The sequence below is a fragment of the Elephas maximus genome, chromosome 17 (genome assembly GCF_024166365.1).
Source record: "Elephas maximus indicus isolate mEleMax1 chromosome 17, mEleMax1 primary haplotype, whole genome shotgun sequence".
Classification (NCBI taxonomy): Eukaryota; Metazoa; Chordata; class Mammalia; order Proboscidea; family Elephantidae; genus Elephas; species Elephas maximus.
Window position 1 is genome coordinate 61,812,927 of NC_064835.1, and position 13,473 is coordinate 61,826,399.

Consider the following 13,473-nt stretch of genomic DNA (forward strand, 5'->3'; position numbering starts at 1 on the left):
GTGAAGTTGAACAGGCTCCCCTACCGGCCAAGATGAGATCTTACGTTCTTCCTGATGGAGGTACACAAATCCGGCTCTACGCATAGTAGCAGCCAACAGAAAGCTGCAACCGCAGCCTGCCACATGATTTACAAGCTCCTCAAGATAAAAATCTACCAGTTGCTGAGGAAAAACGTAAGTATTCCTAGTCTGTGGAGAATTCCTCCCTTGGATCAGTTTCTGAAGAATCTACAGTTGGCCGTTATTTTTAAAGCAGTGAGAAAAAATGGGTTGAATCTAAACTTTATCACTCTCTCTTAATTAACCCTCATTTTAAAACATATTCTTTTATAAAAAGTTATTTAAGGGAGTTGTTATGGATTAAATTGTGCCCCCTAAAAAGATGTGTTCTAAACATCTAACCTGTAGATGTCATTCCATTTGGGAATAAGGTTTTCTTTGTTATGTTAATGAGGCCCTATCAGGGTAGGGTATGTCTTAAGCAATCACTTTTGAGATATAAAAAGAACAGATTAGACACAAAATCAAGGAAGCAGGAATGGGGAAAATATATGCCACATGGAGATCTCCAAGGATTGCTAGGAAAGCTGAGGCAAAGATAAAGAAGCGGGGCACAAGGATTTTCCCCCAGAGGAGACAGAGGTAGAGAGACCCTTCCCTTAGAGCCAATGCCCTGAATTCGGACTTACAGCCTCGTAAACTGTGAGAAAATAAATTCGTTTGTTAAGCCACCCACTTGTATTTCTGTTACAGTAGCACAAGATAACTAAGACAGGAGCTGTCTGGAACTCTTATAAAATTGTTTCCAAAAAAAAAAAAAAAAAAAAACTGTCCCAGAGATCAAACTTCTACATTTCACTTTCCTGCAGCCCTCAGCCAGCAAAGAACAGAGTCAAGATTCCTTAGGAATAGTGTCAAGACTCCTTACAAAAATCACCGGACAAAATGATGCCTGGCCCAGCCTCAAAACTGCAGGGTACGGGTACATGCAGATGTACATGTCCACTACACATGCTGTTTTAGAGCTATGTCATTCTCCTAGAATCAGAAGTGCCCTTTAAATCAGACTTGAACTTCAGATTGGGTCTTTGATCAAACACTTTTCTGATGGGCTACTTTGAATATAAATGTTTCCAGATGGTATAGGATAATTAAGCGTGATTATAGCAGATCATTGCCCTCCACCCATATTACCTTTTATTAGTTCAGGGAAGCTGTTAGTTATTCAGTTCAAACCCACACTCCCTGCAATGTTAATGACAAGATTAATTTGGCTCCCCTGGTTCCCAAATTTGTGGAAACTCTAAACCACTCAGCCTTCCATACATTTGTAAAATATGTTTACATCTAACCTTCGCCTCTACTCTGAAAATACTAATGCTTGTCAAAGGATGCAATCACACATATGCACATGTAGGCAGACAATGACATCCACCCTATACTGCACTTACTGGGCACCAGGCACTAAAAAGCTTTAGAGATATCCACTCAGTTTTATTTTCACAACACGCCTCCTAAAAGATGGGAATTTTATCATCCTTTCCATTTTATAGATAAGACAGCTGAGTCACAGAGAAGTAGAGCAGTAAACGGCAGGGCCAGGACTTGACCATGGTCTAGCTCTAGTTAGTGTCCACACTCTTAACTCAGTATATTAAAACCAAACCAAACCCATTCCCGTTGAGCTGATTCTGACTCATAGCAACCCTATTAGGACAGAGTAAAACTGCCCCATAGGGTTTCCAAGGCTGTGATCTTTACAGACGCAGACTACCGTATCATTCTCCCTTGGAGTGATAGATTCGTTCGAACCACCAACCTTTCAGTTAGCAGCCAAGCGCTTTAACCACTGTGTCACCAGGGCTCCTCCCCTACTATATTACCTCTCCATATACTGGAACTCATAGTATTTCTATCTGATATGGACGTGTATACAGATTTTAAAGTATCTATACACAAAACTAAAAACTGTCGTGATAATTAAAAACCATATAGTCTAAACTTGAATTGGAAATGTCAGTATAAACTCATATTGTATTCACTAAGTAACAACCAAAAAACCAGTAGCAACAAGCACCCATAGAACCTAGATTCTGTTTTCTAAATACTTTTCCCCCCCAATAAAAGGAGCCGGAACTTCTCAGACAACTGTACAACATGAGCCTGGCACATGGAGTCATATCAGAAATCAAGAAAACTATTAAAAGTTCCTAGGATTGTGTCAAAAGGACTCAGGAGACAACCTGAACAGGCTCCCACCAGCCGAAGATGAGACATTACATCCCTCCTAATGGAGGTACAAAATACCACTTGTGATACAGTTTTGAGAGCGGAAAAAAGAGAGAGACAGAGAAAACAACTATAACCAAACTTTCAGATCTAGATCTAACTCCGATTTGCAGGACAAACAGAGGGCAGAAGACTTGTTAAATGCTACCACATGAAAGCAATCAACAAAATTGAGACTGTGGGAAACTCAGCAGGACAAACCACCATGTTTCTTCAATAAAAACATTTCAAGAAAAAGAGGGACAGAGAGAGAGACTGAAGGCAGACCTTTAGATTAAAAGAAATCTAGATGCACTGGAGGTGAGAACCCCATACTCAACCTTCGACAATCTGGATATCAAGGCTTTCCTTCTGTATGTTGCCTGGTACATGGCAAAGAAAATGAGAGGTGCTAAAAATCCTTATTTCTCCTTGGGCATCTGTGCATTACTCACCGCTCCTCCATGAGTTCCCGGATAGAGGCTACAGTGGGGCCAGATCCCAGGTGAGTATAATATGGACCTTCATCTTTCTCCACTATTTGTTCTGCAGAAACACAAAGTGTAAACATTATTTGGAATGATCAACTAATCAGCATTAATTTACAAAGGCAAACCACCAACAGGAAAACAAATGGGCATATTACAAAACAGGAAATCCAAATGGCCTAAAATGTGCAAAAACATGGGTTCAACCTCATTAGAAATCAGAAAACACAAATTAAAACTACAGTGAAACACCATTACACAATGACCTAATTGGCAAAACTGTCAAAATCTGATAAAACCAAGTGTTGTCAAGGCCAAGATCTAACAACTCTGGAATTCCGTTTACCATTATCTAGTAAAGCTAAAGATTCACATACTCTATGACCCAGCAATTCCATTTCTAGGTCTGTACTCTAAACCAAGAGTTGGCAAACTTTTTCTATAAAGGCCAGATAGTAAATATTTTAGACTTTGCAGGCCATACAATCTCTGCCACGACTACTCAACTCTACCCTTGAAGTGTGAAAGCAGCCATAGACAATATGTGAACAAGAGGGCATGGCTGTGTTCCAACACAACTTTATTTACAAAAACAGGCAGCAAGTGTAGGGGACACAAACACTAATACTTCTTAGACTTAACCAAACACCTCGCGGAATTGATTTATGGGGTCTGAAGGCTTTTAGGACCACAGTCTCATGGGACAACTCAACCAATTGGCATAATATAGTACATAAAGTTTATGTTCTACATCCTAGCTTGGTGAGTAGTGTCTGGGGCCTTAAAAGCTTGCAAGCAGCCATCTAAGACACAACTGTTCATCTCCAAGTGCCTGGAGAAAAAGAGAATGAAGAACACCGAAGACTCAAAGAGGAAACTAGTCTACAGGACTAATAAGTCTACACGAACCACAGCCTCATCTAAGCTGAGACCAGAAGAACTAGATAGTGCCCAGCTACCACTACTGAACATTCTCATCAGGAACACAATAGATGGAGCCTGACAGAATGGGAGCAAAATGTAGAACAGAATTCAAATTCTTAAAAAGTTTAGGCTTACTGGATTGGTTGAGACTGGAGGACTCCCTGAGACTATTGCCCTGCGATACTCTTTAAACCTCAAACCAAAACTATTCCATGATGTCATTTTTTAGCTAAATAACAGATTGGCACATAAAATAAACAGTATCATCCGTAAGTACTGTCCTTCTTTAAAAAATCATCTATATGAGACCAAATGGTCAACATATACACAACAAAAGCAAAGACGAGAAGGCAAGGGGGCAGGGAAGCTAGATTACTGGAAAGGGAACAACCAGAATGGAAATCATAAGAAAGCTGACACACTGAAAAATGTAACCAATGTCACTGAACAAACTGTAGAAATTGTTAAATTTAACAAATTGTTAAATTGTTAATTTGCTGTGTAAACTTTCAACAAACACACAATAAATATTTTAATAATAATAATAAACCAGTCAGCAGGCCATAATTTACCAATCCCTGTCCTAGATGAAATCTTGGTCACATGCATCAAAACACATGTACAAGAATTTTTACAGCAGCATCGTTTCCAACACTCAGAACTGGAAACAATCCATAGCCCAGCAACAGGGGAACGGATAAATAAAACGTAGTAGAGTTACAGAATGGAATAGATCCAGCAACGAGAATCAACAGCCTGCAACAACATGGTGAATCCCACAACGTCAACAACTGAGTGACAGAACACCACAGAAGAACACATAGAGGATGACTCCATTTAAGTAATATTCAAAAACTAACAACTGTACTGCTTAGAGATCCACACACTGGTGGTAAAATGAGTGGGGTAAACCATATGACACTGACCTACAAAAATGGCAATTTCATATGCAAGGAAGAAATTAATATAAAGAAAAGGAAATAATTATCACAAAAGTCAAGAGGGTGGTTACCTCTGGGGGATGGGAGAGAAACATGATTGGGAAGGGGATACAGAGGACTCTGGGGAGCTGGAAATGGCCTATTTCTTGATCTAGGTGGCGGTTACAAAGGTGTGCATTTTTAAAGTTTTCATTATACTGTATGTGAATGTTTTGTATACTTTCTAATAGAAAGAATTCACAATTTAGTAAAATGTAAAAAAATTATTTCGTACCTATTTTATGCAGACTATTATGTTCAGCTTTATGGGGGATGTAAGACAGGATAATATCCGATTGCTGCTTTCACAGAGTTTATGACCTAGCTGGGGAGACAAGACCCACACATAAGACACCTAATGGCATTTTGAATCACTGGGGGGAAATGAATTGTTCAATCCATGGTGTTGGGACAAGTCGGGGAAAAATAGCCGATCTATGCTTTATACCTCACCCCAAAAGACATACTAACGTTTGAAAGATTTAAATAGAAAAAATGAAACCTACAAGTGCTGGAAGAAAAAAATCAAAGTTTTTTAAAAATAATCATAAAACTTGATTTGTAAACGTTCACTTGAAGCTCAATAAAAATTAAAAAATAATAATAATAATAGTAATAATCATAAAGTAGGGAGGTCTTTCCTAAGTCTGACATGAAATTCAGGAGCCACACACATACACACACACACAAAATAAATTTGAAGAAAAATTTATGGTAATAACCAAAAGCCAAGCTGAAAGGCAAACAACGAACTGGGGGAGGTAGGTACCTGGAACTAACACCAGGCAAAAAGCTAATTTCCTTAATATATCGAAAGCTCCTACAGCTAAATAAGACCAGTGACATAAGAGAAAAAATGGATAAAACAGTTCTGAGACAGGGAAATGCAAATGGCTCAAATGTACATAAAGCTACAAGAGGCCATTTTCACCTCCCAGGTGTGTCGCCATCGAAGCTGGATAACTCATTGTGTTGGATCAGGCACAGGAAAGCAGGTGATATGGAAAGCAATTTTGCAATACATTAAAACCACAAATGCACAACCTATTTGACCCAGTGATTTAAAAAATTTCAATTTCTCCTAGGAATTTCAAATTTCTAGGAATTTGGTTATACTTAAATTTGTACAAAATTATACATGTACAAGACAACACACTGCATTACTGTTTCTGATGGCAAAAAATCAGAAGCAACCTAAATGTCCATCAAGGATTGGCTAAATACACATAGCATGTACGTATCATGAAACACTGAATAGCTGTCAAAAGGAATTAGTGAAACCCACAAATCTATAGTCAAATGATTTTTGACAAGGGTGCTAAGTCCATTCGATGGGGAAAGAAGAATCTCTTCAACAAATGGTGCTGGGAAAACTGAATTTCCACATGCAGAAAAATGAAACAGGATCCATGCCTCACTCTATACACAAAAAACAAATTCAAAATGCATTAAGTACATAAATGTGCAAACTAAAACCATAAAATCCTTAGAAGAAGAACAAGCAGGGGCAATGCTGTTAGGCATAGCTTTTAACAATGGATTATCTAACATGATAACAAAAGCACAAACAGCAAAAGACAAAATAAATAAATGGGACCCCATAAAAATTTAAAATTTATGTTCATCAAAAGACTACCAAAAAAGTGAAAAGACAAGCTACTGACTGGGAGAATATCTGCAGAAACCATATATCTGACAAGAATCTAATAAACAAAATACATATAACACTTCGACAGCTTAACAAAAAGACAAATAATACAATCATAAAATGGGCAAACAGCTTGAATAGACTTTTCACCAAAGAGGATATTCAAATGGCCACCAAACATGAAAAGACGGTCAACATCATTAGCCATCAGAGAGATGCAAATCAAAACCACAATGAGATACCACTTCACTCCCACTAGGATGGCTAAGATAAAAAAACAGAAAACAGAAGTTCTCAAGGATGTGGGGAAATTGGAACCCTTATCCATTGCTGGTGGGAATGCAAAATGGTACAGCCACTGTGGAAAACAGTGGGGATGCTCCTCAAAAAACTAAAAATAGAACTACCTTATGACCCAGTAATTACACTCCTAGGTATATACCCAAAAGACCTTAAAACAGAGACTCGAAAAGAGACTTGCGCACCTCTGTTCATTGTAGCACTAGTCACAACAGCCAAGGGTGGAAACAACCTAAATGACCATCAACAGATGAATGGATAAACAAAATGTGGTACACACATACAATGGAATACTACTCAGCAAGTAGAAGAAATGAAGTCTTAATATATGCTACAGTATGGATAGAGCTTGAAGACATTATGCTGAGTGAAATAAGCCAATCAGAAAAGGACAAATATTGTATAACCTCACTTACATAAAAAGTCAAGAAAAAGCAAATATATAGAAGCCAAAGGCTATTGCTGGTCACCAGGGGTGGGAGGGAGGGGGAGAAAGGAGTTGAATGGTGATGAGAAAATCGCATTGATTAAGGGTAGAGTTGCATGGCCAAGTATTGTAATTGCTGACGATAAGTTGTATACTGTAAAAAGTTGAATTGCTAAAAGTTGTATGATAGATATATTTACAATGATGACAAAAACTGGTTCCTTGGTTTGGAGGTTTAGGGTCATGATTTCATGGGATATCCCAGGTAACTGGCCTAATAACGTGTTTAACGCTTCTGTTCTACCTCCTAGTTCGTTGCACAGTGTCTAGGTCTAAAAGGTTCCAATTGGCCATTCAAGGCACAACAATTAGTGTCTCTACTCACCTGGGGCAACAGAGGAAGAAGAGTCAGGAATAGAAGATATGGAATATGTGGCTAATTGCCTCCATGAACAACTGCCTCTTTTGCCATGAGACCAGGAAATACGGACGGTGCCTGGCTACCATTACTGAACATCTTGATTAAACATTCCATAGAGGAACCCTGATCAAAAGGAGGAAAATGCAGAACAGAAATCCACATTCTCATGGACTCTAGACTTTCTGGAGCCACGGAGGATAGGTAAATCCCTGAAACTGTTGCCCTGAGATAATCTTTAAACCTTAAACCAAAAATATCCCCGATGTCATCTTAAAACCTAACAGTAGTTTAGCTTAACTAGTGAAAAAAAAAAAAAAAGGTCTGCCTTGAGCGTTATGCTCTTTTAAGAGCTATTTACAAAACCAAAAAACCAAACTATCTATATGGGATCAAATTGACAACAGCAACTCAAAAGATAAGATAAAAACCTTAGGAGGCAGAGTTTATGTTAGTGAGAGAAGAGTAACTCAGAAAAGGAAGGTGAGAATGGTTGCACAATTCAAAGAATGTAATCAATGTCACTACATTTTACACATAGAAACTGCTGAATTGGTATTATGTTTTTCTGTGTGTATTCTCAACAACAAAATAAATAAAATTTAGAGGAAAAAAAAAAAAGGGGGCGGTAGTCAGCTCTCGATTTACTGACAGAAAATAACCTCCAAGATATTTTAAGTGAAAAAAAAAAAGCAAATTTCAGGATAACATGTATAATATGCAACAGGGCAGAGTATACACACACTATCACATATATCTGTATACACACACAAGCATAAATGCGTATGTGTCATTACCCACACTAAGAACCGCAGAGTAAGAGCAAGTTCATAAAATTGAATTCAGCTGTGTTCCTGGTTTAAAAAAAAAAAAATTGGTTAACAATGGCATGTGTGGCCCAGCAGGTGAAAAGATGGATGGGGCTTACCACCATGGCTTCTGCTCATAGGGGCTCATCATCTGTCCCCACTGTCCCAGGTCTGGCTCCCTACTCCTGCCTGAACTACTATCCTGGTCTCTCCTAAGTGGCCCCAACACTCCTAAGTCATCCCACCCAATACCACCAGTTATACTCTCAAAACGGAGACCTGATCATACCACCCACCACTGACAACTCCACAACAGACAGAAGACAGAGCCCAAATTCCAGAGCACAGCCCACATGCCCCCCATACCACCTCTGCAACCCTCCTCCCCGCCTTGTGTCCTGACACAGCGACCATGGGCTCCTGCCACAGAACTATTGACACCCTGTGTCATTAGACACGTTTTCTCACTGACAGCAGTATCTTCTCTGATTTCTCTTTTTGGGAAAACTGTCCTCACCTTTCAAGGCCTAGTTTAAATGTCACCTTTTCTGTGGAGCCCAATGGGACTTTTGCAGGCTCGTTGTCCCTCTAGACTCCCACAGCACTTTGTACACGACAGCAATACCGAGACTCACACCACAGTACTTCATAATTGTTGTCACAGTACTGCAGAACCGCCACAGGCTTTGCAGACAGACTCTGGGCAACTTTGACAAGTTCCTTCCCAATCTCTCTAACCCTCACCCCTTCATGTGGAAAATGAAGACACTATATTTACCTCACAGGGTTGTGGTGAGGATCAAATGGGATCCTGTCCATAAAGGGCTTACTTAGCACAGTACTTGGCACATAAAAGGCACTCAGTAGGTTAGCTATTATCCAGGCTCTGCCAAACAAACTGTGTGGGCCACAAGTTAAACACTTTTATGAGCTCAAAGCAGTTGAAATGTTTATTCATCATAGAATTGTTGAAGATTACATGAGATGTAAAATACCTAGCATAGTTCTCAAACTATCAGTGCTTAAATGTCTCATGAACAAATGAGTATCTCCAAAGAAAGGATTAAAAATGACCTGTTCCAAATATACACTATTTTGAACCAAAAACAGAGAGGATTACAGAAAAATGCATGTAGAGAAAGGGAAAGGGGGAGGGGAGGAAGAGAGGGGGGACAAAGAGAGGGTGGTGGGAGGGAGGAAGGGAGAGAGAATGGGGAAGGGGGAGGGAGGAAGAGAGAGTACAGAATGTGTGTGTTGGAGGTAGCGGTCTGAAAGCTCTTTATAGGGGCTTGGAGGCCACATGCTATACAGAAAATAGAACATAAGGAAATGCCAGACCTTCTGGGCGCCGTTCCACTTTCTATTGTCTGGAGAACATTCAGGGTAACATACTGACTGCAGGATCCCTCACTGGAACATACTGTGGCTTTTGGTGACTGCCTTCTGCCCTCAATCATAAAAACTCTACATTCAAAATGGTTAAGGGCAGAGAAAGGATATCTTCAAGGAGAAGGTGCAAACCAAGTCTTGGCAACCCAATCCTAGTGGCTGAGAAAGGACGAATATCCAAAACCAAGCCAAGTTGCAAACTGGCTGGACAGGTTTCTCCCGGGAAGGCCACTAAACTCAAGGGGCTGACAAAGCTCCAAGGGCCACGCTAAACTAGTCACTCTTTCCCTTTCAGCAGCTTACATGGTGACCCCAAGGAGTCTCTTAGAAGTACTGTTTCTTTTAATTACATTTCTTTCCCTCAGAATATGGATCTGTATGGGGGAGAAGATAAGTCTACAAGAAAGAAAAATTGACTTACAACCAAGTAGGTTTAGTTATAAAATGAGTACTCATTTACAAATTTAATTATCCTCATTTTATATATGTGGAAACTGACCCTATCATAATTTCTCACTATGTAAATGTCTGCTTATCTTCATACAGTTTTTGCATTATATAGCCAGTGTTATACAATTTGGTGCTTAAAGGTTCCCAAGTTAGGAACTAAGATAACCAGTGTAAGAAAAAAGAGACAAGTATTCAAACCAATGTGAAAAACCCTGTATTGTTAAATTTGAACTTTGAATATCACTATGTACACAGGTTCTGTTCACTGAAAGGGGATAAAGGCAATGACACTCAGTAACTATGAGCACCCCTAGCTCTCAGATTTTGATTTCTAAATGCTATCACCCATGAAAAGAACCAGATGTCCTTGGAGAAATAGCTAATTGAAGGTCTAAGGCAAGGAAAGTACAATATGAGGCTGGGATACCTGGTACAGGAAAGTGCTCAAATAATGATGGAACATATGCAAATAACAAGGAACCAGCCTAAAGGGGCTCCCGTTGGCCAAATTTGAGACAATCTGAACAAAAAAGAATGACTGCTACTGAATCAGTGATGCTCAAAACAGAGAAAGAGGAAAAAAACAAAAGGACAAACCCTCTTTTATCACTGTTGGAGGTGACCATTTCATTGACTGTAATATGCACAATTATATTAGGAACCATGAAAAGATGAAACTCCATCATTTAAACCATGACATGTGTTTTATTACCACTTTTATAAAATTTTCATTTTACACTTACTGAAACGTTTTTAGACTTTAGACAAATTTGTATTATATATCATGCATAAAAAATAGGCACACAAAAAAGGAAAATGTAAGCTAAATAAATGGGCTGCTGCTCTGTAAGAAAATATGGAATTATGGTCACTTAACTGGCTTTGCGCCTCTAGAGAACCCACCCTAAGACAAGCTCTGTTTCCATGCTTTTTTGTATACACAGTAACTTTTTGTTTCAGTGCTGAATCACAGTGTACTTTTTTGGAAGAGAGTTTAAACAAACAGAACTTAAACTTAACGTGTGTGATATCAACAATGTTCATAACTCAACTAAAGAGATAACAATATGAAAAGCTGTGACTAAATTCATGTGAACACAGGTGACAAGCGTGCCATCACAATGGCTGCTCAGCCAACAGCCAGTGTAAGACATCATTGATTACGAGCTGTATCCTGATTTCACAGATGTTAAAGATATTTAATACACATGCTCACATACACAACTTCCAATTTATGAAACGTGATAATAAGCCAACTCTTTATTCTGATAATTGGTAATTAAAAGGAAGAATTATGCACCATTCTGCCTTTCTGGTAGGAAAAGGTAACCAAATGCTGAGGAAAAAGTACTTCTTTATAGAAAAATGCCAGGTATTAAATCTATAAAGAATGACAGAATTAGACGAAAGAATTAATTTACTTAAGCATCATGAATAGATGCTGATGGTTAACTGGACATTCACATGGTGGCAAAGTATCAACCCACAGACAACTTGCTGAATGAAAGGAGAAAAGAAGTAACTTCCTAATGGCAAGACCTGGCTGGCCCTCACCACCTTGTCCTAGTGATCAAGTCGGCATCACTAACAGTGGGAGAAGACTGCTGGATGTGTCTGTAGTACAAGAAACACAGCATCACCCACAACTTAGCCCTAAAAATGTTTCACCTGAACCTAGTCAAGTATTTAGATCTAGCCTCTAGTCCCCAAGAAATACAGGGATATAAGAATAAGCAACATCACAAATCTAGAATGGAGATGAGACAACGTAAAGAACAAGCAGCCCTGGGCTCTTCAACAATACTCTGGGCATGGACTTCCATTCTCTTCCTGTAGGTTTTTGCCCAAACTACCACCTGTGGACGTACACAATGTTGTATTCATCGCCTGGTGCTTCGTACAGCACTGCAACTGGAATTCACTTTGCAGCTAATACTTTGTGGTGATGGATTTGTACCCACAGAATTCACTGGTCCTACAATGTTGTCATCACCCTGATGGTGGAACAAACTTTTGAAGACTCAGTTATGGCAATACTTTGCCAGGTTGTGGTGATGTTCTATTGTTATTGTTGTTAGCTACCATCGAGTCAGCACCGGAATCAGGGCAACTCCACACACAAAAGAAAATGATGTCTGGTCTTGCTCCATGCCCATGACTGACTGCAGATCAGACACTGTTCTGTTGTGATCCCCAGGGTTTTCATTTGCTGGTTTTTGAAAATAGATCGCCAGACCTTTCCTCTAAATTAGCAACTGATTTGGAGTTCTGTTTTTCCCACAGTCATTGGAGGTTTAACAACACCCTTGGTGCGGTTTAATGCTGTTAATCTTAAAGTCAATAGGTATGTTTATCCTGTTTATGTTTATTGTTGTAAAATATATTTGGTCTTCGGTCATTTAATGTTTTCCGTGTATATGCATCCTACTATTCTTTCCAATCTTTTATTTATTTTTTATTGTACTTTAGATGAAGGTTTACAGAACAAACTAGTTTCTCATTAAACAGTACACATATTGTTTTATGACACTGGTTAACAGCCCCAAGACATGTCAGCACTCTCCCTTCTCAACCTGGGGTTTCCTATTACCAGCTTTCCTGTTCCCTCCTGCCTTCTAGTCCTTGCCCCTGGGCTGGTGTGTGTGCCCCTATAGTCTTGTTTTGTTTCATGGGCCTGTCCAATCTTTGGCTGAAGGGTGAACCTCAGGAGTGACTTCATTACTGAGCTGAAAGTGTCTGGGGGCCATACTCTCAGGGTTTCTCCAGTCTCTGTCAGGTCAGCAAGGCTGGTCTTTCTTTTTGAGTTAGAATTTTGTTCTACATTTTTCTCCAGCTCTGTCCGGGACCCTCTCTTGTGACCCCTGTCAGAGCAGTCAGTGGTGGTAGCCAGGCACCATCTAGTTGTACTGGACTCAGACTGGTGGAGCCTGTGATAGACATTGTTCTTTCCAGTCTTTTGCTAGAGGTTTTTTATTTTCTTTCATCCTTCCTCCTCCAAGCCTGATAATTTGGAAAGTCTATAGTATTTATTTTTTTAACAAGTCCTGGTGGTACAATGGTTAAGTGCTCAGCTGCTAATTGAAAGGTCTGCAGTTTGAACCCACCAGCCGCTCCACAGGAGAAAGATGTGGCAGCCTTGGAAATATTTCAGGCAGTTCTACTTTGTCCTGTAGGGTCGCTATGAGTTGGAATCGACTTGATGATAATGAGTCTTTTTGAACAGTATGTTTTTAGTAACACTAATAATATTTTGGAGCCCCAGTGGCGTACTGGTTAAGAGCTATGGGGAGCTACAGCTGCTAACCAAAAGGTCGCCGTATGAATCCACCAGCTGCTCCTTGGAAACCCTATCGGGCAGTTCTATTCTGTCTT

At 39.5% G+C, this 13,473-nt stretch overlaps 1 protein-coding gene across 5 annotated transcripts in view; it reads right to left on the reverse strand.

Annotated features, from left to right (window-relative positions):
- Window positions 1-13,473, reverse strand: part of TET3 (tet methylcytosine dioxygenase 3) — a 124,968-nt gene that overhangs the window by 28,209 nt on the left and 83,286 nt on the right. For all 5 annotated transcript variants that reach the window (XM_049856471.1, XM_049856469.1, XM_049856468.1 and 2 more), the window contains one exon: window positions 2,724-2,814. In XM_049856471.1, the coding sequence (XP_049712428.1) occupies window positions 2,724-2,814 (91 nt within the window). The remainder of the gene's footprint in view (window positions 1-2,723; window positions 2,815-13,473) is intronic.